The sequence below is a fragment of the Oxyura jamaicensis genome, chromosome 15 (assembly GCF_011077185.1).
Source record: "Oxyura jamaicensis isolate SHBP4307 breed ruddy duck chromosome 15, BPBGC_Ojam_1.0, whole genome shotgun sequence".
NCBI lineage: Eukaryota > Metazoa > Chordata > Aves > Anseriformes > Anatidae > Oxyura > Oxyura jamaicensis.
In genome coordinates, this window is record NC_048907.1 from 7,926,747 (window position 1) to 7,953,971 (window position 27,225).

At 43.3% G+C, this 27,225-nt stretch overlaps 1 protein-coding gene across 4 annotated transcripts in view; it reads right to left on the reverse strand.

The window, feature by feature from the left end:
* Positions 1 to 27,225, reverse strand: part of SPPL3 (signal peptide peptidase like 3) — a 53,060-nt gene that overhangs the window by 23,684 nt on the left and 2,151 nt on the right. For 2 of the 4 annotated variants that reach the window (XM_035341059.1, XM_035341058.1), the window contains exon 2: positions 831 to 908. In XM_035341059.1, coding sequence (XP_035196950.1) covers positions 831 to 908 — 78 coding nt within the window. Of the gene's footprint in view, positions 1 to 830; positions 909 to 8,236; positions 8,260 to 11,689; positions 11,808 to 27,225 lie in introns of those variants that run through there. The other 2 variants (XM_035341061.1, XM_035341060.1) reach the window with 2 other exon arrangements.

Here is a 27,225-nt window from a genome sequence, read left to right on the forward strand (position 1 = left end):
TCTATTTCAGGAATATTCAACGTGGTGCTGAGATTTCATACTATATGGATGGCTTTTTATCATAGACGTGTTAAATGAAGCAATGTTCTTCAAAGAAAAAGAAGAGGGGAAAAGAAAAACATCTTGAACTTAAGTTTCAAAGAAATAATATTTCCAAGTTGTAAAATGTTTTTGATATGTCAGTATGAACGTCTTTCCTTATATGCCATTATATTAGAAGCTGGGCATGATACGAGATGCAAGCTTAGAGGGACAACAAAGTTTTCTCTAAACATACTCAAGTCTCCTGAAGTGGGACAAATTTGATTTTTGAAGATTCAAACCTAATCAGGAGTTGGTCTCAGGCACTGCTAGAATTCAGCACTGATGTGTTTCTCACTTCTCTATTGTGCTGTTAACCCAGGAATCTCTATTTTATGAGATTTGTTTGCAATCAGATCGAGAACACTCTGCATCAAACAACACTGAACATTGTATCTAAAAGCCTGCTATTGATAACATTACATCCATATAACTCTCAACAGGTCCTTTATACCCTCCAAAACACAATTTAACAGAACTGTCTTCAAGGATTGACTTCACAGCTATCTTATATGTGCTTGCAACTTGTTATACAATATGTCTTTCAGAAACCTCAACTGGCATCTTTTTCTTCCTTCTCTATTTCCTTCTCAGAACCAAGAAATATTGCATTTACATCAGCCGTCAATCTATCAATGATACAACAAAAACAATATCAAAAACAAAGGCATAAACTATAATCCATCACTTGTAGTCACGTTTTTATTTGAAAAAGAAAAAATCCATAAAACCTTAAAGAAAAATCTTACCTGAAACTGCCATAGACTATGAGGAGAATAGAAATCAGGAAAGTAGACACTTGACTGGAGTCCACAAGGGAATATGCCCTGCAATGGGAAGAGAGAAGGCAGGTGTGTTATCGCTGAGTGTCTGTTTCTCCAGTACCATTTGTGAATTCTTTTTTAGTATTATACAAACAGAGAACTGAATGACATCTTTATGGCAGCTATTTCTAAGGCTTTTATATCATCTAGGAATATAAAATATGTAGCCTGTAAGTTAACTTTTTACATTCAAGACTGCAGCATACAAAATTTGTACAACAGTCAATGAACATCTCAAGAAGCCTTGTAGAAATCTGTTCTCAGTTCACTGCATTGAGATTCCTTTTTCCACAAACATGTTAGAATTGCTTTCAACATATCATCTTGCACGTAAATAACACCAATCTCTGGTTTTCCTATGCCTTAACTGATAATAGTTAAGTTGCAATATGGCAGTTGAGGTCAAGGCTCACGCAGTACAGAAACGAACAAACAAAATAAGCTGCAATCTGCATTTATTAAACCACACGCAGTTATTTCCCTATTACATCTTGCACGCCACTAGATACAGGATTTCTGATAGAAATTTCAGCAGGAGACTTAAAACCCACCTTTATTTGGATGGATTTCCCAATATAACGTACTTAGATGTTTAAAGCACAGAACTGTAAATATTCATGTTTTCCCCTTTTTTTCCAATCCTTGACAGACCAAATCGTACTCCGCAGCTTACACCAAAACTTTCTTTGACCCGTACAATGGGACAGAAGCAACCTCAGCAAGTTCCCAGCTGGGAAGAGTAGGGCTGACATACTTGAGGACAGAGCAACCATTAAGAGGGGCCTTGAGAAGCAAGGCAACAAGAACTCAGTCCGCAAGTCAAGAGAAATGATCTCACCCTCTACTTAGCACTCGTGAAGCTGTGTCTAGAGTTTTGGGAGCCCCAAAAGAGAAAGCCCCAATAACTGGGGTGAGCCAAGCAGAGAACCACCAAGACTCTCAGGGTACAACGTGACAGGAGAGGCTTCGGAGCCACGGCCCAGCTCCCAGCACTTTTATGGCCACTTGTGCTGCAGTAACGGAAAAGAAGAAGGAGCAATGTTAATTGCTCCTCAGTCTCATGCTACAAAAAAAAAAGATCACTAAACTTTTCTGAAAGCCAATTAAAAGGCCTAATTTCAACAAGATTATTGATATGGAACAAAGACAGCCGAATGATGGGAAGTAAATATATGTCAGCAAATAAAAACTAACGGTACAAGACAGTTACAGAATCACGCAATTCCACTACCAATCTAGAAGCCATTTAGAGAAAATTACACCACTTATCAGACACATAAAAATACTTTTTTAATATATAAACACAAATATGATCTTCTACTAAAGAAATTTAATACTAAACATTGCTGAAAAAGACCGTTCTTCTAGATGAAATTGTATACTTGTGCAATAAGCTTTTAAGAAACGGGAACCCAACTGCTTTTGTTAATTACCATGAATAACTTCAATGCTACCCCCCAGGAAGAGTGAAAAACAGAAGTCTTATTTGCTCATAGCAGACCAACAGATATATCTATAAAGCTTAAAATCATCTTTATGTTCATTTCAGTCTTGTTTGACCTTTAGTTTCAAGGTTGTGCATCAGAAGCCTCAAAAGCATCCAGAAAGATGAAAACAGTTAATTGCAAATACGGCATGTAAATAAGCACTTACAATTAGCTTATATAAATGGCCTTCAGGTGGTAGGCAATACAGATCACAGCATATTAGTTTTAGCTAATGACTGCAAGTAAGCAGACAGAAGAAACAGCTGACAGATGAATGCACTAGGTCTATGTCCTGTTACTAGCTTCAATTTCAGGGCAAAACACCGCCTCACCCAACTCGGAGCTATGGGCAAAGGAAACCGTGTCCTGTTTGGATTTCAGAATGAATAGTGGAACTTCTCCCTTCACAGAATCCTCAGGAACGCCAAATGTGTAAGAAAAGCAAAATGAGGGAATGGAATTTCAGCTGGGTGTAAACACGTCCAGGGTTATGCACTACACATATGAACTGATGTTCATAAAATTCTATATCCATAAATTTCTATATCCATAAATCAGCACACGCTTTTGAGAAGAACAACGTTTTCTGTACAATTAAGCACCATTCAGCGGGACCTTTGGAAGCTATGATAATTAAAATTACATTTCATCCTAATTACTAAACAGTAGTCAAAACAAGGTTGTAAGTGTTAGAAAGAATGGTAAAACAGATAAAACAATGACGATGTGTGGATAGTGGACCAGTCCTGGAATAATCCACAGAGTTTTGTATTAAAAAATGAAGGCCTTAGATAAAACAAAAGAAATCAAATATACATAAACCCACTCTACGCCATGACCCAACATAACCCTACTGATACGCTGCAGCAGTGATTGATATGAAGCAGCTATCTGCTGCTTCTGTGCAAGGGAGAAACCAGAACTCAAGGCCTTTCATTCTGCATGAGAGAAGTGCAATCGAGTAATGATCCGCCCACTGCAGACCCAGTGATATCTCCTAACTTCTCAAGATATCTGCAGCAGGATATCCTAAAATCTCCCTGTTGGTATCACAGATACGGCCTGGGAAAGCTCCTGCTCATTGTCAAGGCAGCAAATATTCCTACTTCCCTTCCTCGGGATGCAGATGGAAAAGAGCAACACAAAGTGTCCAGCATGGCAAGCCTACGAGTACCTGTTCTGCGGGACTGAAGCGAGCAACTCGGGAACATCCAGCTCCCATTCCACATGTCCCACACAGGCAGCCCGCAAGCGAACTCCAGGATTAATTTTGTAATGCTGAAGTGGATCCCATCGTAATAAAACCCTGGGTTTTTAATATTTTGTCTCCCTAAACTACAAAAGGCTTTGCATAAAATAGAACTGCTTCCTAAAATCTGGCATCCTGAAGCACTGGACAGTTCACTAGCAGACTAGAAACCTTGATCCCACATAAACACTTTCTAACGCATTAAGCCGGACTCCAGAGAATCCAGCAGCAGGTGACAGAACCACGAGCAAGTTTGAGAAGGAAGATGACTTCAACGTACTGAATATAATACAAAATGCCAGACAGTAATCTGCGAACCCATTTGCATTTTTAACTGAAATTTGAGTGATTATCTACAGCTCAACCATCCCATGGATTCCATACACATAAAACCGGATTCTCCTAAAACACATTTCAAGTACACGAGTTACTTCCATACTACTTGGCATACTTCCACCGCCAAGCACAGTGTCAGTGCCACGTTCTTCGCAAATGGTATCAGCCAAAAACAAAACAAAAACCCCACGCCTCGGCATTTTTGGGGGAGCTGCAGTGTACTTTGTGCACTGACATTTTACCTGCTTTTCACTGCGCATAGAAAAATGAAACCATTTTCCTCCTTTACGGCACTTTTATAAAATTAGGAATTTGTTCTCAGAACTAATGGAAGCATGCACAGAAAATGCCCATGGCATGCCTGCGCACAGAAGTTGTCCTTTGACTTAAATGCTGCTTTTAAAAGCAATTCTTGGTACTTACTATACAAAGAAACGATTGTTATTCTTCTTTCTTGTTCTGAAAATTAATCCTGGCTAAGACTATGCTAAGGGCTGCTGTCTTCTGAAGGACTTATTTTCATGCAATTCATCTGCGTGCCATAATACGAGAACTACCAACCCACTTCTCAACTCTGTTACATCTGCAGAACTGCTCAAAATATGAAGACACAGCTGGCTTTCCCAGCTGAGAACATTTTTACAGTTCTCAGACTAGCCCACCCACAATTTGACATCTCTGTGAGGAAGCTGGTTTAGAAGTAAGTCATTTAGTCAGGCTCTCGGGCAGATTCTTGCTACATCAGTGAAGTTACTACTAACTACAGCCAACCGTCAGGCCAAGGACGTTATAAAACCAAGCACACTGGTGGTGAACTTTTCTCCATAAGCTCCTTACACCGGCCAAGGGCAGAGAGGGGAGTTCCCAAAGACCTGCTCCAGGACTCCAGACCCCACACTGACCCCGCACCTTTCTGGGGCCGAGTGTGATTGCAGTGACTTCCCTGCCACTGGGGACTATTCCTGGCAGCTCCACGGGCAAGTGCTTCCAGCACAGAGCCTGCTAAGGCGTGCCAAGACAGAGACACAGCAAGCACTGTTCTGCAACATATTCCGCGGGTCAGCCTCACAGCTCCACAGTGCCAGCATTGTCCCCACAACAATCCAAGCAGCGAGCCCCCCAGCCTGGCACGGGTCGCTCCATGGGCCTTTACCTACAGAGGATCCCAGGGACACCCAGCCACGCCACCGCTGCCCAGCGGCCGCGCAAAACATCCCCCCAGCACAGCTGGCGTGCCACGCAGCCCCCGCCCTTCTGTGGGACGCAGAGAAGAACCTCTGTTTTCCCAGGGGAACAGAGACCCGCTTCACTCCCAGCTCCACAGGACGGCGACCAGCTCGTACAAGCAATGACAGCAGTGACGGGTTACAGCGAGGTTACAGACACTCGCGAGCTCTCTTTGCCCTGCAGCCCCGGATCCAACACCAACCTGTCTTCTCTGCCTGTGAGCCTTCACCTTGCAGGGGCTCTGCCGGCTGGCTGCTGAGGAATTTAATATATTAAAATATCGGGGTTTTACATTGCAGATCTCCTTTACCAGCAAAAGGTAAGAGTTGTTGAGACTCTCCCAAGGGTCCCAAAAGCCCTTCTGAAGGCAAAGCCAGGGATCTCTTTTTGCCCTGTCCTGAGCACCGAGTGTGTTTAGCCATGAGCCACAAAAGACAGAAGCAGGAATCCCTTGTGTCCCGATGACAGCACAGGGCATTTACCTGCTACGTAACCTGCCTGTCCGGGGCCAACCTGATGTGACCACAAGCCAGCACTGCTGTTGCAAAAGCAGCTTATTTTCAGCTTTCACCAGTCATCTCTGATCCATCATCAACCTGTGCTAGCACAGCCATTTGCAAAACTATATGGAAAATCAGAGCGGGGACTTGTCTGCTTGAATAGTAATGGAAAGGATAGGAATGTTTCCTCAAATGCTTCAGATTCCTAATCTGGCATGTTGCTGGACATACAAATCAAGGAGGAAAAACTTTTCAGCATCAACATTGACTTAAGTACCCCAAAATTCCTCAGAGATCAGGAAAAGTTTTGTGTAATTGAAACAAAAACCTCTTTTTGTTTGCACAGGACATCAATTACATGCAGAATCAAATAAATTCAGCCCCTTGGACAATGTTTCAGGAGCAAAAGCCGTTCCTCTGAGTTCCAGGTGCAAGAAATCATTGTGAAAAATTATGCTGAGGCAGAGGGAGAAGTTTCCATAGCAATGCACACCGAAGGCCTTGGACGTGAATCATCCTCACACCAAAGTTGGTGTAACAGCAGCAAGATAAACTGCATTTGCTGTACATACACCAGAGCGCTAACAACAGAGCAGCAAATAACTCACCCCAACTTGAGAAGTGCACCACATGGAGCAACTTCACCCCAGTCCGCATGGAGACAGAAGACTGCATCGCATCAGATATTTTCCTGTGTCAGTGATCCTAATGTCCAGACTGAAGATTAAGGAAAACAAAACTACAACAGGAAGGTAAACGTACTAGACAGACTAGTGTAAGGATGGATTAAAATATGGCAGAGCTTTTGCTTTGTTCAAAGGGACCAAATCTACAACGTGGAGGCATCTAAGGCAGAAACTAGCACTGATAGGAATGCCAGGAGATCATTTAATTCATTGAGTTGTAATTTGATCTTACTTTGGGGAAAGACAATCGATCGGTCATGACTTATCTCACCTCCTGTTTGAAACCACCCACCAGTGAAATTACAAGGCTTGTCTTGACACCTAAAGGAAGTCCTTCTGACTACAGCTCCAGTCCAAACTTTTTATCCTCCACAAAAGTCCTTCAGCACTCCTGGGGGCCGTGTCACACCAGCCACAACTGGGATAAGCAGGATCCAGCCGTGACTCCATCTGCATGCTTTGGCTTCTGAAAGATGTGGCTGCTTGACAAGTGGCCACACAAAGCTTCACAGGCTCTTCAGCCCACTTGAAAAGCCACAACTATTTATTCAATCAACACGGTACTTTTCATCCACATTTTAAATATTACTTTTTATCAAATGCCCACTGTCTCCTCGCCAGGTAAGTGGTAATAATCCATGCCCATCAAAACACATATCCTCCTTTTCCAATTTCCATTCTCTTCCAAAGGGAACTCCTCGGAGGCGGGTGCCAGCACAGAAAGGGCAGCCACAAAGCATCTCCTTCCCTGCCCTATCATTCATCACTCGTTTTCAAAACCTGCTGAATGCCAGCATTCAGTTTGGATGTCCTGTCTCAGCAGACTGACAGTTCTCTCAAAGAGAACCAGGAAACAAAGATTTGCTGGAAAGCTGGAGTCCAGTGACAAAAAGGATGGGAGAAGCTCCCACCTCCTCCTCCTCCACGGGTTTCGTCTATTTCAAAAGCCATTTAATGCACTTATTGCATCAGTGATTGCTATTGTAACAGAGAAAACATGAACAGAAAGTCAAGAAATACTTGTTGGTAAATCCCAGACAAGAAGCAGAACATTTCTCAACGCGCCTCCCCTGCCCCACCCCTGGTTTGGGAGCCACCAGCTGCCGGCAGGAATCAGCCTGCACCTGCACCTCACCTGGCGGCAGCGATCCTGCACCTTTGATCGTATACAAGTATGCTACTCACGGAGGAAACGTGTTTGTTTTTTTCTGTTTCTTTGTCTCGACATTTGTCAACCACTCTACTATTTTATTCCTTAAAAGAAGGACGAGAGAATAGAGTGATCAGGACAGCTCACTGTTGAGAGCAATTCATTTTCCACGCTACAGCACAAGTCACTGGTGAGCAGTTCCTGTAACACTTAATTATTTTAATAATTATTAATCCTTAATTTATGAAGAGGAGCACAGCAAACTCGAGGGCTCCCGAGCAGAGCCCTGGAGCACCTTCAAGAAGAACTCCATCGCTGCCCCGAGACCGTTTACAGTTCATTGTGCAAATATTCGCTTTGGTCGGGGGCGGACTCCCTCCATAGGCAAAGCCAACACGACTTTTTTCCTTTACTGGATTCCAGGTCGAAGGTATAACTAAAAAGCCTCTTTCAACCACCTTACATGTGCAAGATATATACATATTTAAGCGCCTCCATTAGGCCTGACGCCAAACCAAAGTTAAATCTGAGTGTAACAGTTAAAAGTATAATTTTAAGCGTGAAGTCATGGCAGCCACAGCTGTAAACATATCTCAACACTATTCCATTCTTTAGGATGATTCATAGGAAAAATAAGCAACTTGCTACGGCTTCACTTACGTTAAAGGAATAGGTTGTTTTCTAAAGTAAGCTTACCATTTCATCTCATTGTCATGTACAGATAAGCTCTGCTAAGTCTGAGTAATTTACTGAAACTTGTATCAGGGGAAAAAAAAATAAAGCGAGTCTGAAGTGAAAACAAGTAACGTGAGACATCCCACTAAGCCATATTTTCCTATGCGGGCCGGGCTAGGATGCAGGCAGGCATTTCTAAGTTATCAAACGAGATCCTCCTGCTGGTTATCACACACGGATCTCTGAACATTTTCACATTATTAGGTACCAAACCTATGTTTTCACACATCTAATTAAAAAAAGCAATTCCCTCTTCTATCCTTTGCAGAAAGCTGCTTTCCTAAAACTCTCCCCCTCCAAACAAATGCCGAGCTCCCGACTAAATTGCTAAGAGGAAACTGCTCTGAGCTCACTGTGACACGAAGCTGAAGTGTACATTCAGAAAGGCATCAGGAGAGGCGATCTTGCAAAAACACATTTTCTGTTAAAAACATTATCTGAGCAACCCTTTTGGTTCAGCAGACTGTTTGCCAACAGAACAAAGAATTATATGTTTCACAGTGTTTAAGAATCACAGCAACTGGAAGGTTTCCAGATTTCACATTCAGCTTGGAGCACTCACTTCCAGGCAGGAATGAGAGCACAACTTCCACTCGCTGCGCAAACGCGTAAGAATACTCATTAAAAAGAGCATTATTTCCAAGCAGCACAGAACGGCAGCCCTGTACCCCAAAAGCATGCTAATAATGTCAGCTGCCGACCTCCCTGGTGATGCCCCACCAAACTTGGGAGAAAAACTGCATCTTCGAATAATTTATACTGGGCATACGTTGGGGGTTGGACCCGATGATCTTTTGAGGTCCCTTCCAACCCCTACAGTTCTGTGATACCCTTTTACTTTTACGTATTTGTGTGAGAATCCAGCAGCCAAATAAGCATCCAGGAGACAATGACTGTCCTTCACGTTGCTGCAATAGAAAATACAGGCTTTTGTTGTTTCGTACTACGTATTTATAGACTGAATGGGGGGATTTTCACCCCTTTCCTAAACATAAAAATGAATCTACTTCTGCGAGGTTGTTTTATTGAGGAGGGCTGGTTGGTTGGTTCATTTGGTTTTTGCTGCAAAATGGACAAACAAAAACAGACCAGGGAATCTTCCCTTTCTTTCTCAAAGAAAGAAAAAAGAAGATACCCTGAGAAACAGGGCATGTTTCTACTGCCAAATACATCACCACAAGCCAGAGAAGCCTCTCCAACAAAAGATTACACAGTTGTATCAGGTATAAATGACTGCAAGCGTTTTTTGGAAAAGTACGCAGAACATCTGTACAATGATGCCTGCAATAATGGATTCCTATCAAAGGCATGGAAATAGATATCATTCTGCTGAGTTCAGCCAAACAAGAACATATGGAAAAACACATCTGATATCAAAACACACAGCCTGATAACAGTGCGTGTTTTACTCAACTCCGTGTTTTCACAGTGTCAGGTTTATTCCAGTTGAGCTGCTCCAGATCTCCTAACTTGTCCCGCCTGCAGAGCTGCCCCAGCACACGGCCGAGCCGAGACAGCTCCAAGTGCAAACAAGGAGTACTACTTCTCCTTCCTGACACATGCTGCAAAGGACTCCTGCTCAAGACACGATTGGGTTGTGCTGGCTTGAAAATCAGATGTCTGAGGCAAAGGAGACTCAGAGGCTTCCCTACGCTGTAGATTTCAGCCACCTTAGGTTAGCTCACCTCCAACTTCAGCAGCACTAAGAGAGCTTGGCCAACAAAACCTCCTTTTCACAACCCCCCTTTGCCCTTATTTTTTTTCTCTAGAAAAAAACTGATTTTGCTCATGGAAAGGAAATGACAAAGGTAGAAAAATGACACCAGCAGAACAGCAAGGTGCCCTGACAGCTTATCGGTCCTGTGAAGGGTTTTGTTCCGGCCAGCTGTTGCACAATTACTCGACGTGAAACAAAGACGAAAGGAGGCAACATGGCTGGGGACGAGGTGGGACTGAAACTCCTCCAGGAGCAGTTAGGTCTGATTAAGCACACAGTAATACACGCATCTGTAACCCAAGCGGTATTGGAGCTAAGTAAATTAAACAAAACTAACCTTCCCATTTCTATTTGCCTACGCAGAAGCTAACACTGCTTTAATTAAGTTAGTTTTCAAAACAGACTTCAGGTACTGAGGTTCCTGCAACCCATGGCACTTCGGAACAGTCTGGGTTCAGCAGCCTTTCCCATTTGTTTTCACCAGTAAACCCTACAGCTGAGTGTGCAGCAACATCCATTTTACTCTTGAAAACTAATAAAATTATCTGTCCACACAAGCCCTCCAAGCATGCAGAGGTTTCTGACCCCCAGCTCTCCAGATCCCTTTGCTGCAGCTGCAGGGTCCTGCCACAACACAGCACCCTGAGGTGCTGGCCACCCGCTCAGGAGACCACCAGGTCAACTCAGGCATCGCCGGCACGCAGAGCATACAGCTGGGTATGAAAAGCAACCACACTGCATCACAAAGGACAAACTATCAGTATGTTAAAAAAAAATGTGTTTATGAGAATAAGAGAGAGAGATTAGACTCATTTGCTGATCTCTGAATAAGTGGAGCACTTGTATAGCCTGTAATTGCCTTCACGTCTATTGATTTATAGAAGACTTCAGCATGCTGCAGAGGACAGATTCAGTGTTGCCCTAGCATCACACAGGCAGCCAAACCAAAGAGGAATACAGTGCTTTCAGGGGGGTACTGGGTCTGGCTGGGATGTTAACTTTCCCTGCAGCAGCCCATCCAGTGCTGCGCTCTGCACTTGGAGCTAGAACAGCAGTGGGATCACACCAGTGTTGTGCCTGCTGCTGAGCAGTGCTGGCACAGCATCAGGGCTCTCCCTGACCCTCCTAGGGGGTGGGCAAAAAAGTGAGAAAGAAACATCACCAGGGCAGCTGACCTAAACCAACCAAAGGGATATTCCATACCATGTGGGGTCACACTCAGCAATAAAAGGTGGAAAAAGGAAGAAGAGGGGAGGGGTGGGCTCTCGTTGCGAAAACGTCTGTCCTCCTCCCGAACCCCGGCTACGTGTGTTGAGGCCCTGCTTCAAGGACATGGTCAAGCATCGCTCATTTGTGGGAAGCAGAGAGTAATTTTTTCCTCTGCACTTCCACAAAGCCTTTACTTGTTTTGTTATTTCCTTTTCCCCTAACTCTTCCCCTTTCCCTTTTTTCTCTTTAGTTGAATTAATTAATAATAATATTTCCTTAATTTTTTTTTCTCTTTAATTAAATTATCCTTATCTCACCCCGTGAGTTGTTCTTTCTTTTACTTCTTCCCCTCCTCATCTGAGGAGGGGGAGTGAGAGAGAGGTTGTGGCGTTCAGCTGCCTGGCACGATAAAACCACCACAAGTGGAAGGAGAAAACCAGCAAGTATCAGGACAAGAAGTAAACATATAAAGACGAAAACACACATACATGTCTGCAGGATCTATCTGACAAAGCAAGATGGTTATGGCTCGACCACAAGAATGAAGTGAAGTTGCACAATCAGCATAGGAAGACTTTCCTCCCGTGGAACTGTTTCCATTTTCCACAAATAATCAAAAGAAGAACTGGAGGGAGGGGGAAGAGGTCAAATCAAGATCTGTTACGCACAATCCCTTCTCATCACAGCCACAAGCACATTTCTTTATGTAAATTTTCAGATTCCACCAGAGCAGTGAACTCTGCAAAGGTCAGTCCAATATTTAGCCTACCCCGAAGCTTTGCTGAAACAGCTCTTCTATCTAAATTACCACTTGCAACTGTATGAATTTTCCAAAAATAGCCTTTTTTACATCAGAAAAAAAGGCAAATCAAGGGTGTGGTTACTGTAATTTAAATCAACAGAGAACCACTGTGCAGACTGCCTACGCTTTTATGCTAGACAGCCTCACCATGATCCAAGCAACACTGAGCTTCCAGGAGGAGCTGCTGGAGATGTTAATGGTTATCCTTGGTGCAGGAAAGTCTTCTGGAATTTTGACAGCTGAGACCTTTGGGGGCTATAGAGGTATTGATTTATATCCTCGTCACATATGCGAGCTGGAGTTTTCAGTCGCTTGGTAGCACAGCGCTGCATTAGCCACAAGACCGTGCAGTGTTAGATTTAATTTTATTCTATTAATGAAAAGATAAAAACTTCCTTAAAGACTTCAGCATTGGCTCCCACGTTGTACGTTTTGACCTCTGTAAGCCTTTTTCTACTGAACGGAGAAGCTCATTAACAGTAACTCTCATCACCTAAAACACGAGGATGCTTCCGACTTTGTCTAGAGGAAAATCCACTTGCTGCTCGAAGGCCAGGCCTCTCCTACAAGAACTGCCACCCGTTCACAAAGCCTGGTCCTCGGCGGCACAGCAAGATGGCCACGACACAGAGCAGTGGGGTGTTTTGCTCCACCAGAGCAGGAAGACCTGCTCGGAGCAGGGCAGAAGCCGCTGCAGCAGTGACAACACTGCCAGCTAGGCTGGGGCATGACCCAGTGCCGCTGACACGACGTGTGCTGCAGCAGGAGTCGGTGCTTTCAGCCACCAGCATCTCAGAGGAGCCAACCTGTAACTAGAAGCTGTCTCAGCTGAGAAAATGGGAGTTTTGGTTACTGGAAAGCAAGTATTTGTCCAAATCTTCACTACTGCTCTATCTGGATCGGGAAGAGGGTGGTGAGCAAATATCTGATGTCTGTCTCCCAGTTAAGAGATTCACACTGATTTCTCAAGCTATTGCCAAAGAATTAGCATACAGCCTCTAACAATAATATGAACTGTAAAAATGTCGTGCACGAAAAATAATTAATGTATGTCTTTACTGCAAGAAAAAAAAATCAAGCTTAAACAAGGTATTAGGGAAGCCATGGCTGCCTGAAATTATAACAATAAATAAATAGCAAACCTCGCCTCCCACGCATTCGAAGAATCAACAGTTCCCAGTGCATCAAAAATAAGCTCACATCATTGATCATTCCGCACTAGCTTTACCTTTGAGTACTGTAAAACTGCACCACTCACGCTTTACGTTTTTCTAAATTTAGGAAAGTAGGTGAGAGTAAGACAGCTCCACGCTTGTCCAGCGCAAGAACAGTGAGAAGCTCCCTGGGTCTGTAAGAGACTGAAAGCTCTCCAACAGCATCAGAGGACTTTGGCAGACATGGGGACACACACACGTGCAAATATCAAACACTGAAGATGAATCAATCTATCCTCCAAACACACCAGTACGATCAAAAGCCATATCAATATAAGCAGAAAGTATCACCATTGCTCCTGATAATACAAGAAGAAAGTGATAGATGGAAAAACTGACCTTTAAGTGAGTCAAGAAACGACCAGCAATTGAACCCAGAAAATTTAAGGTATGTTTAATTCAGCCACTGAAGCAAAAGCATTGGCTGAGAATAACACCTGCTCTGTAATGGTAATGTTACAGGGTCCCGCCACATTGTGGAGAAATAATGCTGTGCTGCCCACCAAATCAGAAGTATAACTCCTTATTTCTATACATACTTCAAAAAGCAAATGTAAGGCAACTCTCTACAAAGAATAAATTCCTTTAAATGGAAGAAAAAAAAACAAAAACAAAAACAAAAAAAACAGGCATGAAATATCAGTAAGATCTACATCACCGGTATGTCTAAGAGCAGTCTTCTGCTAGTGAATGGATTCCCTCCGAAGACATACACAAATCTGCACCACAACACACTGATTCCCATGATTAGTTCAGTTACAACTGAGGTGGTGGAGGGGGGAAATTAAGCCTAAAACTGGAACTTTGCTCTTGTTCTGATGCAAATCGTTGACTCTCAATTAACCAGAGACAAAATTCTCACACCCACAAAAGCACACAACACGCCACAAAGAGAACGAATGACTATTTTACTTAGTACGGAAATAAAACAAAAGCAGGAGAATCAGAGGGCTACGTGTATTTATTACAGGAAGACCGTTTCTGAGCATGAAGCTCCAGAACGATACACCACAAAGAAACACAAGCAATCAGTGCAGCACGTCCCCAAGGTACCTGCACTGAAGGCTCCGTGACTCGGTGTGGCATAAAGCTAGAAAACAGAATGTGGGCTGGAATTGTTGGTATGGCAGGCACTAAGTGCATCTGAACAGACTCTAAGGCAATTAACTCGTTAGCACTGCATATGATTCAGTACAGAAGGCAATTCGGTTTTAACTTAAGAGCATTACTGTTTCCCCACACCACGGAACCTGATGCTAGTATTTTGGATAGACATTTCTGTGCTCACATTTTTCCTGAGGTGTTCTCATTATCATCTCTCTTTTTAATCCTGTTTCATAAGAGCAAACAATAAAGACAGCACAGGAAGGAAAGAGGGCTAGGGAGGGGAAGGCAGCCACCGGTACTTCAGCGTGAGTATTGCTTTCCTGAGAGCAGAATTATCAGCCTGCCACTGGACCAAGTGCAGAAAAGAGTTACTGAGATGATTAGGAGAGATAAGCACTGAGTTTGTTTAGCCTAGAAAAATACACAGCAAGAGGACAAGTGGGCACGCATGCAAAAAGGAACACTAAATGTGCAACTACTGGATTAGAATGACCCCAAATTGTGGTATGGAGAATTCACACTCTTTCCTGACACCAACCAACGTGCTGATCCAGTTGCACAATTCCCCTCACCCCGTCAAATCCTAGTTAATTTTCAGATTAACATCTCCGTAGTCCCACGAGCACTAGTGGCAACACAAGAGACGGCAGTTTTTCCAGTTTTGTGCATTGTGCTTTCTGGGACAAAAAAAAAGGGGGGGAAAAATCACCTGGACCCGTTCCAACCATATTACCCAGTACGTATTTTCCATCCTGAGAAACAAGGAGGAGAAGGAGAACTTGCCCTACCGCTCTTTGAACCCACTTCTTCTAACTAGTAGAGGTCTAATGAAGCAATAATGTTTGGGTAGATTATTAGGGGAAACTCACATGCTCAGCTTTAACCTGGCCCCCTGAAAGCTGCAATGCTTACCAACAGCAAACTTTCATAAAACAACTGTCTTCAATATTTCATCACATCACCTTCTTGGACAAATCAAAGTAGATGGATCTTCATGTACAGGACCAAGTGAAATTTGAACGTGACCATTACTACACCCACCTGCAATTTTACCTGATTTTATCAGTGATATCGTCATCTCCTTACCTTCCAGTCTTCTACAAGCACAACTGAACCATCCACACCAAATCCAGAGTCACAACAGAGGGTGAGCCTGTAATACTTCTGCAGGCTGAGGGGGAACTGGCTCAAAAGCTCCTAGAAACTTCAAACGAGCAGATTCACATTGCTACTGGATGGAACGCTCGCCTTTTTAAAGGCAAACTTCTAGTCAAAGGTGCCCAGGTAACATTACACAGGCAGCAAGTTCTCTTCTCTTCAGAGGTCATCTCTGAACTTGCAGTGGTCATCCCAAACCAGAAACACTGCAAAAGGACCAAAGATGGTAACTTCTCTCCACATCTGCCTGTTAGTGTAACTTTCCTTTTACTTCATTTATTCAAATCATTCTAATTGAATGGGTGTTGTGTGCTAGACAAACTGGAACACATCAGAGCAGTGAGCCACTTCCAAAAACATTTTTTGCTTGTGTATTCATTAAATGTTACAGCAGAGTCAGATAAAATCTCCAGCAACGGAACCCTAACCAGACAGAAGGCTAGCCCAGCAGTTCTAGGAGCAGACGTATCAGATTTTCAGGTGCTATTAAAAATTGTGACACACCCAACTACAAGGGTAAAGCAAATTTACAAATACAAGTCAGGTTAACTTCTATTTTTCCTATTTTTAACAGAATTGCTTTGAAGAGTGCAAGCTGGCACTTTTACACGAACCCCAAAGCCTACTGAAACAATGCAGTTTCTAATTTTTACGGTAATTATAGATTAGGAAAATAACAGCTCAATACTATTAGGAAAAATACAGAACCACCGGGTTTGGTATGGCTGTCCATGTACCAGCAGGCTCGGAAGGACGTAACGTATGGCTGGCGTCTAGGAGCTTCTGTAGAACAAATACGGCTGGTTTGGAAGACATGCTGCAGATGCTATAAAAGAGGACTCAGCTTTCCAGGAAAATTTACATGCTGGAAACCTAAATGCTGATCCTTCAGCAGTAATTTAAATTTACATTTTCTTTAAATATATGTAGTAAAAAAGGGAAAAAAAGACAGCGACCAGATTTGAAGGAGACAAACAAGAGTTGTTAAAGAAAATACCTGCAATGTGTCTACATAACTCAGGAACAGTCTGGTGCCATCACAATGCAGGCTGCTATCTGTGGGGAGGAGCAACCTCCCGGTGGACCTGCTAACACGCAACTGGAGAGACAGGTGAGCTTTTAGGGCAGGCTGAATGGGGCTTTGGGCAGCCTGGGCTGGGGAAGGTGTTGTGCCCAGGGCAGGGGGCTTTAAGGTCCTGCCAACCCGAGCCGTTCTGTGGTCTTGTCATTCTGTGACTTCCTTCCCCAGTCCTACACCGTACCTATGTTCTGAATCCAGAAAACAGATGAAGGACATTTTTCAATCTATCTCAATCAAAATCTACCTTTATCAGCCAGAACACAGACACCTGGAGTCTCAGAAACATTACAAACAGATTTCTCATGTCCCCTGTACCCAGCCCTTCCCATCTCACTTGGCACCTGAGCTCAGTTTCATAGCTGGTCTGGATTGCCATGTCTCAAAGCCACCTACAAAAATACTACAGAGGTAAATCCTCCCAATACCCTTCAGTAATCCTCAGTTACTTTAAGCAACAGTCTGTTCTGAAAACACCAGGGTCCCCTGGGAAGCCAGAGATTACACACTGTTGTACTACATTTATATTTCTGCTGATATTTCTTGCTCAGGAATAAAATGCTTTCCTGGAAAGGCTTTGTAGTAAACATCCAGACATTTAACCTTCCTAAAAATAACACAATTCACCCCTGGAACGCTCTTCTACTTTAAGTGCGCCCCCCAGGCAAAAGTGCTCAGCTCAGAACTAGAGGAAGATAACCTCAGCACAACAAAAGTTATAGGAGTTTACACATGAGCAACAGAAATTGCTATTTTTGAAATACGGGAAAACGATCTTCATCAATATGTAAGTGATTAACTTTCATCAGCCATGCCTGAAGTTATAAATCAAATACTACAATCAGAGACAGAAAAGTAAATTAAATACATTTCATTCACACACATCAATTCCAAAAGTTTACAGCAGCAGAGATGCAGAATGCAGAAGAAGAAATGTGCTGCTGCTTCTCGACCTTCAAAAATAATTTTAAGAAGTTTCTAAGTAATATCTAGCTAAAACAAACTCATGCTAAATTAAATTATCAAGAAGGTAAAAAAATAAAAATCAGCTCTGCACAACTTCATCCCAAGCCAGAGAAAAAAACAAACCAAAACAATGGGAAGCGTGATTCAGTCTACAAGCACTAATAGGTACTAGACAACCATTTAACTGCCACTCGTGCTGAGCTGCTGTATGGAAATAGAAAAGCCTCTGGATGAAAAGCAGAAGGCGCTTTAGCTTTTATCTCTGTTAAACATTATTTCTCCCCAGATCCAAGTGACCACTTGAGACTTACACCAGAGGTCCCAGATCGTTCAGGCCAGATTTTTGCCAAGAGCAGCAAATGAAGACTGAAGCGATGCTAGCCCAGGGGTGGACTAAAGCGGGGCTGGAGAAGCTTCCCCAGGTGCCACAACTGAAGTCCCATGGCACTATGTCTGGAAAGAAGCACATATACACACGCAAAAGGCTTTCCCTTTAGGCTTCTCTAACACCCTGGAGCCCAGCAGAGGCTGCCACCAAGGCACGAGGTGCTCCGGCACTTCACATGAGGCAGAGCACAGGCTCAAGCAGTTTGAAATCCATCAGCACAAAGCTTGAGACATTTTTCCTGCCTGTTTTGTTTCTTGTATTTTAAAAGAGATCTAAATCAAGGTATCTGAAATGCAACAAAAAAAATCTTTCTGTGAAAGGAATAAAGTTGGGAGACATCTTAATGTGATTTAGTGACAAAAAAGTGGCAGATGGGATTTCTGGATGAAAAACTGAACTTTTCTTTAACCAGGACATAACACTGGTTTGTTCTACTGTTTTCCTCTAATCTCTCCAGAAATCACTACAGCACTACAACTCTTAGGAAGCATATTTTCATTCTCAAACTAGTTCTAAAAATATTAAACATTTACAGGGCCACGTACAAGGCCTATCTCTTCTGACAACAGCTCACATTTATGACCCTACAAGAGATGCTTAAGTTACTGCATTTGTGCAAATCAGCGCAAAGTCTCCAGACTAACTAGTACCTGCTGACACCTCACTACACAAAGGGAAAAACTTGACTTCTTTCTTCCCAGCTGTCATGTTCTCTATGAACTTGTTTGAGATGTTCACTCAAACGGAGTTGTAGCAAATGGATACAGCAGTTGCTCAAGTCCTCCTACAAAGGGCATCTTCAGCCCTTCATTTACCATTTAAGTTCCCCAAGTTGTCAGTGCAGAGGCATTCTGCCACCGAGGGTTTTGTGTTATTCTCTGGTCTCTGCATTCAGTTCAGGTATTTATACAGTCCTAAATTTGGAGTCTAAAATTAGATGATGTGAATAATTTCTGAAGCAGATATGAGTAATAATTTAATTAATCTACATCAACTTTGTATAATAGTTGGTATTTTCTTTCTTTGATGAATAACTTACTGTGAAAGTAAGAAACAAACGGATCGACACTAGTATGATTTTGGAACACGAAGTACAAAACATATACACAATCCAAAACAGTTTTCACCCAGTTTAACTTATGGTGAAGTCATTCTCCATTCTTTTCCCTCTGAACAGCTCTCAATTCCTATCTTCAGCTAAGCAGCCCCATGGGAAACCACAGACATTACTAAATACCAGGAACTCTGCGGAAGGCAAATGCTGGACATGATCAGGAATGTGATGATGAAGCGTTTGCTCTAGGCTTCTTTCATGTTTTAGAAAGCCTATTTGCTTATCAATTCCTTTTAGGAAGAGAGCTGCAGAGATTCCAGAAATGTAATCATCTGTATGAAATCGAGTTTCACAAACAGGGACTAAAAAAGTATGAACCACAGCGTCCACTCTCCTGGGAATGAAAGAGGATAAATATCTAATCACATAGGTCCTCGACAAAGGAAAACAGGTTTCGTTTGTTAAGAAGACAGAGTAGAAAAGCACTTCTTCTTTTAACATCTGGCGTCTTATTTTCTCCTGCACAAGGCAGTTTGCACAGGGCAGCGCTACCCAGTAGCAGATCCTGGGCAGTGTGAACTCCTGCACTGAGGACGTCTTAGACTCTGGGGCATTAGCAATGCTGATGATCTTCAAATTTTCATATTAAAAAAGAATTACAAATAATGTTATATGAAGATGGGAAAGAGGACACAAATTATCTATCGTTATTCAGACAAGATGGAACTGAATCCACATCGTAATAGGAGGAAGAGAAAAGAGGCTGAAGTAGCATATCTGCTTTGCAGTCCCAACACGGCACAGAGCTACCATCAGTTTTGGAGTCTCCAGTATTAGGTGTGGACAGTGAAGACACCACCGGTTTTCCTCATTGTTGCTATTTCCCAGATACCTTAATTAGGCCTCCTCAGCTCTCTGAACTCCAACCAACACAAAGATAGGATTTATTATCTACTTCCAGACACTGCAATGGCTTCCCATTCAGCTCACAACTGCAGAAACAGTTCCTTGTGGTTTTTGAGCCCTGCATGATAAACTCTGCCCAGCATTAAACTGCTGGCGGGCAGCTATTTAGGGAACTCACGGCCTTCCCAGTTTCAGGCCCTCAGCACTAACCAGAAGGGTCTCTCTGGACTTGTTTCCCCCTGCTGGAACGTGAACCTAGTTCAGGGCACAACATGCAAGGTGTTGCTCCTTACCACATCTCTCCGTGTGTACCAGGCAAACGGGGACACTTCAAAACCCGGGACTCTTCTCTTCTACCTTCAGTACGCAGGTATCACATGTCAGAAGGTTGTATTTGAATTTGTGAGCTGTGAGCTACCTTGGCATGAATTCTAGAAATTTATAAGACAGATAAATTGTGAGCATAATTAGGCTGTATTCTTTCCCTGCCCATTTTTCTGTGCCATTCTAACAGTGTCATAATTAGCAGCATGAATTATTTGCCATGATAATAGGGGAATGAATGCACAGAATGATGATTTCCCTGAAAGTTCAAACAGAAGGCACTGGCTAGAAATGCACCACCTGAGAAATTATTAGCAAAAGGACAAAGAAAAAAATAAGCATCTCTACCATTTCTAGGCCTAGACTACTGTGTTGAGTGAAACAATTCCTCTACAAAACCTCTAGGACAGTTTTACCTATAGCAATGAACAGGCCTGAAGGTGACAATTACACATGGTGCAGAACGCAATGGCTTGGTCAATAAGCAGAGCAGGTAACTGACTGATTACCTTGCCATTAAACTGCTCAGATCAGACTTCCCACCTCTTAGTATCACAAAAACAACACAGACCTTAAATCCAACCAAAACCATTACGTAAAGGGTTTCTTGGAGAAATTTAGAGTTCTTGCAACTCCCCTGTGGGTAGGGCACAGCAGGCATAGGTAGCAAGGTTTTGTAGCTGATATAAAATGGAGCTACACCCTAAGAAGAACTGGGAACCGCAGCTAACCACATGCCAGCAGAAATAGCACGCTTCTTGAACCTTACCCACACGCCTTCACCTTCCTAGGACCTGTCCTCCTGGGGAGAGAGGGCCCCAGTCCGACAAAGGCTGGTCACTGCCCTAACTGCTAAGTGACAAGCAAGTTCTGGATACGCCTCTGGAGTCTTTATACCACAGCAAAAAGATCTGAAAAGAGGAGCTCAGTTACGAAAATTGCAAATGGTATTACAAAGCTATGCAGACCTTGTATTACTACTTGGCCTTATGGTCCCTACTTGCCTTGTATCAGAAATGGGTGGAGAAGGGCTTTATATTTAGTATCCCACGACTAATAAAAATGTTCTGTTAGCAATGTGCTAAACACTTAACTCAAGAGTTTCTCATGTCATCAAGAAAAAGTCCATTTAGCACTGATTTCTAAAAATATGTCAACATATTAAGACCCAAGACTTTTAGTTATAAAACATCTACTGCTCAAAGCAACCTTTGTTGAAAAAAAAAAAAAAAAAAAAAAAAAAAGAGAGAGCCCCATGGCTTTCTATTAGCTGGGCATCTTGCAGAGTCACTGTCCTCAGGTGTCCACATTAAGAAAACCTAAATACTTCTTTGATTTTACAGTGTTGAATAGCTTGCACGGAAAAATTATGGGACATCCACTCCCATGACAAGGCATTCCTAAGAATCGTAAGTTCAGGTAGTTCCCCACAACTATTTTTAAATTACTTCCTTTATTTATTTCTCTTGCACAAATTGCCAGTAAAAGAATTAGTAAGGCAGAGAAAAGGAGATGATGTTGGATCCCTTCAGATGACTGGAAAATTTATTTGATGTCCAGAGGGGTCAGAAGATTCCATTATCTCACTTCAACAAGCAGGTCTAAATTTTGAAAGACTGTGGCACTGCAGCCTTTCCACATTCTTCATCTAGAGCCTATTAATAAATTGCCATGGACTTTTGTAACCCTCTTCATCCAAAGCTATCCATTTCCTTTGCATTACCAGGATACAGGATATTCAACAGCAAGTCTCCTAATATCACAGAAAGCTTCCATTACAAATAAAAAAATCAGCCCCGCAACAGTTCAACTATAAATAGCAAATTCATGGCTACTATTAGTAACAAGGGATAACAAATGTTCACGCTTTACCATGATGAAAAGAAACAGTGTTAGTGTTTTCCAAAATTGAAGCAATAAGTTATTGGAACAAGGTTCCAGAAAATTGAGTCTTCCACATTAGAAAGCACAGCCTGTCTTCTAGTAATGCAATTCAGCCTCGTCTCGGAGGCTGTCAGTCACCCAAGTACAGAAATGGCATTCTTCCGAAGGAGGCTGTTCAGGATAAATATCCTATACAACCGGTAACTCCATTTCACCTTCCTCCTCTTGTTCCTCTCACGCCGTTAGGACCCAAACACCCAACTTCCTCTGAAGATCCAAGGCTAAGTTCACCGACCATGCAGCTGACGCACTGTGCATCATCCCAGTCGTATTTATCAACACGGCCGCGGCTGTCACGGTGCCAGCAAGCAGTTAAAGGGCAATGACAAAAGAAAACAGGTTAATTATGTGTCCAAAAGAGAGGACTCAGGATATTCAAGGAAATTCCTGGACCTCTGCTAGCCTGCAAAAGAAATCCCAGGGTGAAGACCAGAGCTCCACACCAGAACCTCTGTGCTGAGCCCATCCACACCATGCAGATTTAACGTGGCCACAGCGGTCAGGCACCTGCCCCGTGGCTTAATTACATGGATCGGAGCGAGTCTCGGTTGGGTACAGCAAGAGCTAACCAGGCACCACTTGGCTGCAAAGCACAAATCACCCAGCACTACACGGGACAGCCCGTCCTGCCTCTGAGGACCAAATAAATGGCTTCACCTTGAACATCTTACTGAAAATAATTTTAAGACAAATATATACTCGTTTTGGCAGCTGTGCTTGGACAGGGAAAAAGACACTGAACAAAAATAATATTTAAGTATTTAAGACAATAAACCTCTAACAAACCTTTCATCTGATTTCTTATGGGACCCAGAGAGCCAGGCAACAGACCAAAGCAAAGGCCAGACCTAAGGAAGGGAGTATCCCCATCTGAAGCAACAGACAAGGACACAGAAAAAATGCAGGTTTCATCACACACGTACAAAGGAATACCACTACTGAACGATATATCTGATCTCATCAGGAGACAAAAGATTAAGCTGGTCCTCTTCTACCTGTACAGCTTTGCTCAAGGCACACATTATACAGGGGAGTCCATCTTGAACGGCCTAATTCACTCTCAAAGTTCCTACCTAAAAACATCCTGTACCTGTTTCTATAAAACCAACTTCCCTTATGAGCTCCACCCTCTGTCGCTGGGCTCCCATTCTACCGCTGCTCCTCGTCTTGCATGGGCATCCCGAGGTCCTGCTTCAATCCACGATAGCCAGCAGCCCCAGGCCACTGAAAATCTGTACCCAGCTGTGGACTCTGTAACTGCCAACACAGCCAGGTGCAGCAGTGCAGATTCTCGGCCGCTTGCCTTGTTAGTTTAACACTCCTTGGAGCCAAAGCCCAATAAAATGGGTGCTTATGCATGTTCATAACGCTTCTTTCTGGAAATGATAGAGCTGATCAAACAGAGATGAACTCTGACAACAGAGCACGCTGCAGATCCCACCTCTATGTAAGTCACTGTCCGCATGTAAAGGAAGTGCAACAACCAATGCTTCACAGTGGTCCAGAGACTGAGAAAACACAGGAGTATTTGTACTAGAACCTTACATCTGCTTTATCCATGAAACACTGATATTTTGGTAACGACTGCTACAGAAACGTGTGACATACATCTGCAGCACCACTGGGAGGAACTAATTTCCCAGAGGCATGGAGAAACAAAGGGAAGGAGACGTAGGGTACTAAAACAGCCTAAAGGATTCTGATTTTTCTTCATGTTTGTATCCCTGCTGGTTGCAGAACTGCACATTGGAGCATAAAGCCAAGACAAACTGCTGTGCTACTCCCACCTAGACACCAGAACAGCCCCACAGTCCCTAGCACCAGCCTGTTTTATTGCTAGATGAATGAGCAAGAGTCTTCAGGTTCAACACTACTCAGATTACGCAGCAGAACAGAAAGGAACACCAGTAGTCTGCTGTTGCCTAGGAAAACTGAAACAGTATTGGAGACAAACAGTAACCAAAATCAAATAAAATCTACAGGGTACTAAGGAGTACTAAGGAATAGTAAAGCCAGCCAACCATTCAATCAAAGTGTTTAACAATTAGGTCTTAGAATCAACAAGCCAAAATCAAAGTCAAATCGATCAATACGACCTTGTCATACAGCATGAGCAGCTCTGTGTGCTGCTGGTGAGCTCACTTACCCACGCTGTATAGGATTATGGTATATACATTATAATGACTTGCACGGGTAGAATTAAACACTATTTTCATGAAGAAATCCATAAAAGAACAACTTGACACCATCAACACCAAGCCATGAACCTTCAGTGACAATGCTGACAGTATGTTCCTGTACGAGTCAAAGCCACGGCATAGCCCCAGCGTGCCTAGATGAGGTCAGGCAGCTTTCCTGGTACCTGGCCTGCACCACGACAAACCGATCTCAGACAGGGAGACTGGGGAGACTGCAGCCAACGAGACCACCCGCAACTGGCAAAGAGGGGGGCTTCGGCTGCCATGGGAAAGCAAAGCACCAGCCCACCAGAACAGGCACCCTGGTCCTGCTGCTTCCAATGAGGAGAGAGGCCGACTTAAAAACCAGAGAGTTTACAGACACGTGCACTGCGTGCAGGAGAGGAGTTGTCTGGGGGTAGGACTGGGCCAGGCCCGATCCCTGCCCTACAGCCCGAATGCCAGAGCAGCACGGTGCGCTAACACACTGCCAGCCAGGTTTCAGTCGCACGTGCAAGAAACAGGCAGCAGGAGAGCAGACGGAGATGGCTTTCGACAAATTCTAGCTCAATATCTAAAAAAACTTTGCTTACAACAAGTAGGAGCACTCTTTAGAGATGGTGCTTTGGGATTCTTATGAAACTTCTTGCAGTGAAGCACCCTGCAGAGAAGTATTTCTGTTTTATGGCAGACTTTTCATCTTTTGATTTAGCTTTAAGGTAGCTTTTTTTTTCCATGCTCCATCTGCAAAAAGATAAAAAAAATAAAGAGAAAGAAAACTAGTTGGAAAACTAACACTGGGGGTCTTGTAAGGCACTTAAGTATGATAAAGAGGTTCCTTCTGTTCTGTACCATCTGTAACTGCTTACAGCTGCATCTGCCTAAAAAGTAGGCAAGTTCATAGCATTTTTTTAAAAAAGCTCTTCCCTATTTAGCTTTAAAGTTTCCTTTTTCATGAAAAAATAAAGCTCTTTAAACTATGTTCAACCAAAAAGCTTAATTAGATTCTACTCTTCATCTTCAAAACCGTACAGAGCTCGTAATATTCCCCACGAGAGCTTTTAGCCCTTTGTGATTAACTTCTCAGAGCAGCAATTCAAGTGAAGGCATAGGATCAGCCATCTCAAGAAAAGGGTTCACAGAGCAGACAATCTTCCCTCCAGCATCCACCCACCAATCTGAACGTCCAAAACGGACCAGAACGACCTCGTGCCTTTAAGCCTCGAAAGCAAGGCACACTCACCTCACCAGCTGGCAGTACTGGCCTCAGAAATCCATCCAACCCAGCTCTGTTTGCCTCCTGCTGTTTCGCCAACCTCACCTTTAGCTAACAGTCACCTGCAGAATGGACTTCCCAATGACTAACGAGGCTGAAGTCACGTTACACCTATTTTATCTCGCCAAATGGGTCTGACACAGATGCTGCTGAGATAAACTGCCACTGTAGCCCTGCAAGCAGGAAAACAAGACTAGTAAAAATGGCCCTTTGTATAACCACTACCACCGAGCTTTGGTCTCCTACGTCCACCATATCTGCACCACCAGCTGGCAAAGTTTTTACGGGTAGGAAGTCCTACCAGCTCATTCCAATCACAATTCAGAATTCACTTTGAATTTCTAACAACCCTAGGAGTTACCGAAGAGATTTAAACCAAGCAAAGCCACCTGCTGCTAGCTGGAGCTGCATGAAAAACCCCCTGCAACAGTACCTGTGCACTGCCACCATGCAGACAGGCGCAGCAAACGCATGGGGTGAGACCACTCCGTTTTCTGGTACCATCCGAAATGAGGCTGCACTGCATCCACTGAATCCATTTGTGCAGTGCTCCTGCTCTTCTAGCTTGAAGCTGCTATTAGTGGCAATATTTGGGAATATATTGATATGGGAAAATGGCACATGCCAGGAGTTGCCAAACTTTGGGATTCAGTGGAACGTTAGCAACCATCTTTGGGAACTTCTGCCTATTTTTTAAAGCTATTTAAAATTATGTATGGAGTTAGGAAAAATCAGTACGAGCTTACTAGAAGTCATCTTATGACTACTTATCAGATAACAAAAAGATTTTTAAAGATACCTTTGTCCCAGCACAGCAGAGTCCATAGCAGTGAAGGAGTAAATCTGGGCTTTCAAGACAAAAAGCTGCAAGCAGAAAAGGCCTGACAGGGTAGAACTAACGGGTAACAGTAGAGAACTTGGGGGCTGGAAAAACCAGTGGCTCCCAGTGCACAGCCCAGTTTCTTCTTTGAGCAGCTGAACTTAAGACCAACCTATATTCAAGCCTATTCCTTCAGATCAGCGTGCCAGCTCATGCCTGAAGTCAGGGACTCTGTGTGAACAGAGGGTGGAACCCTGTGGGTCCCTCCCGCTTCCCCCACGCCACCTCTGCAGAAAGGCAGCTACAGCGTAAAAATGGAAAGGAGTCATTCCACAGTTCAGCTCCGGAGCCATGCTGCACAACGAAATACCTTCTTGGGTATGGAAAAGGAAAGGAAGCTATGGAAAGGAAAGGAAGAACATACAAAGCAGGCAGAGAAACAAAAGAAAATAGTATTTGCAGAAGGCAGAAGGAGAGAAAAAGTGAGTCCAACACCATCATTTTCCTTCAGATTCCACTGGTTAGGGAAAAATGCTAACATATAAACTGTAAGATATGATTCTCTCTCACCAGCTTCTACGTGGGCAACTTCAGGAACAAAGGAGGCATGTTGAGCACAAGGCTGTGCAATAGCGAATCATTTTCCTAGTGTGTTCTCTGCTGGAGGAGGCCAGCTATGATGATTTTAAGGAATCTCTGTTCTGACATCCTGAAAAAATAAGTCACTCCATCCTTAATCCCTGTTTCCACAAGCACAGTACAAGGATAGCCTCATTTAATACACGTATTACTTTAGCATCCTTGTTGTGG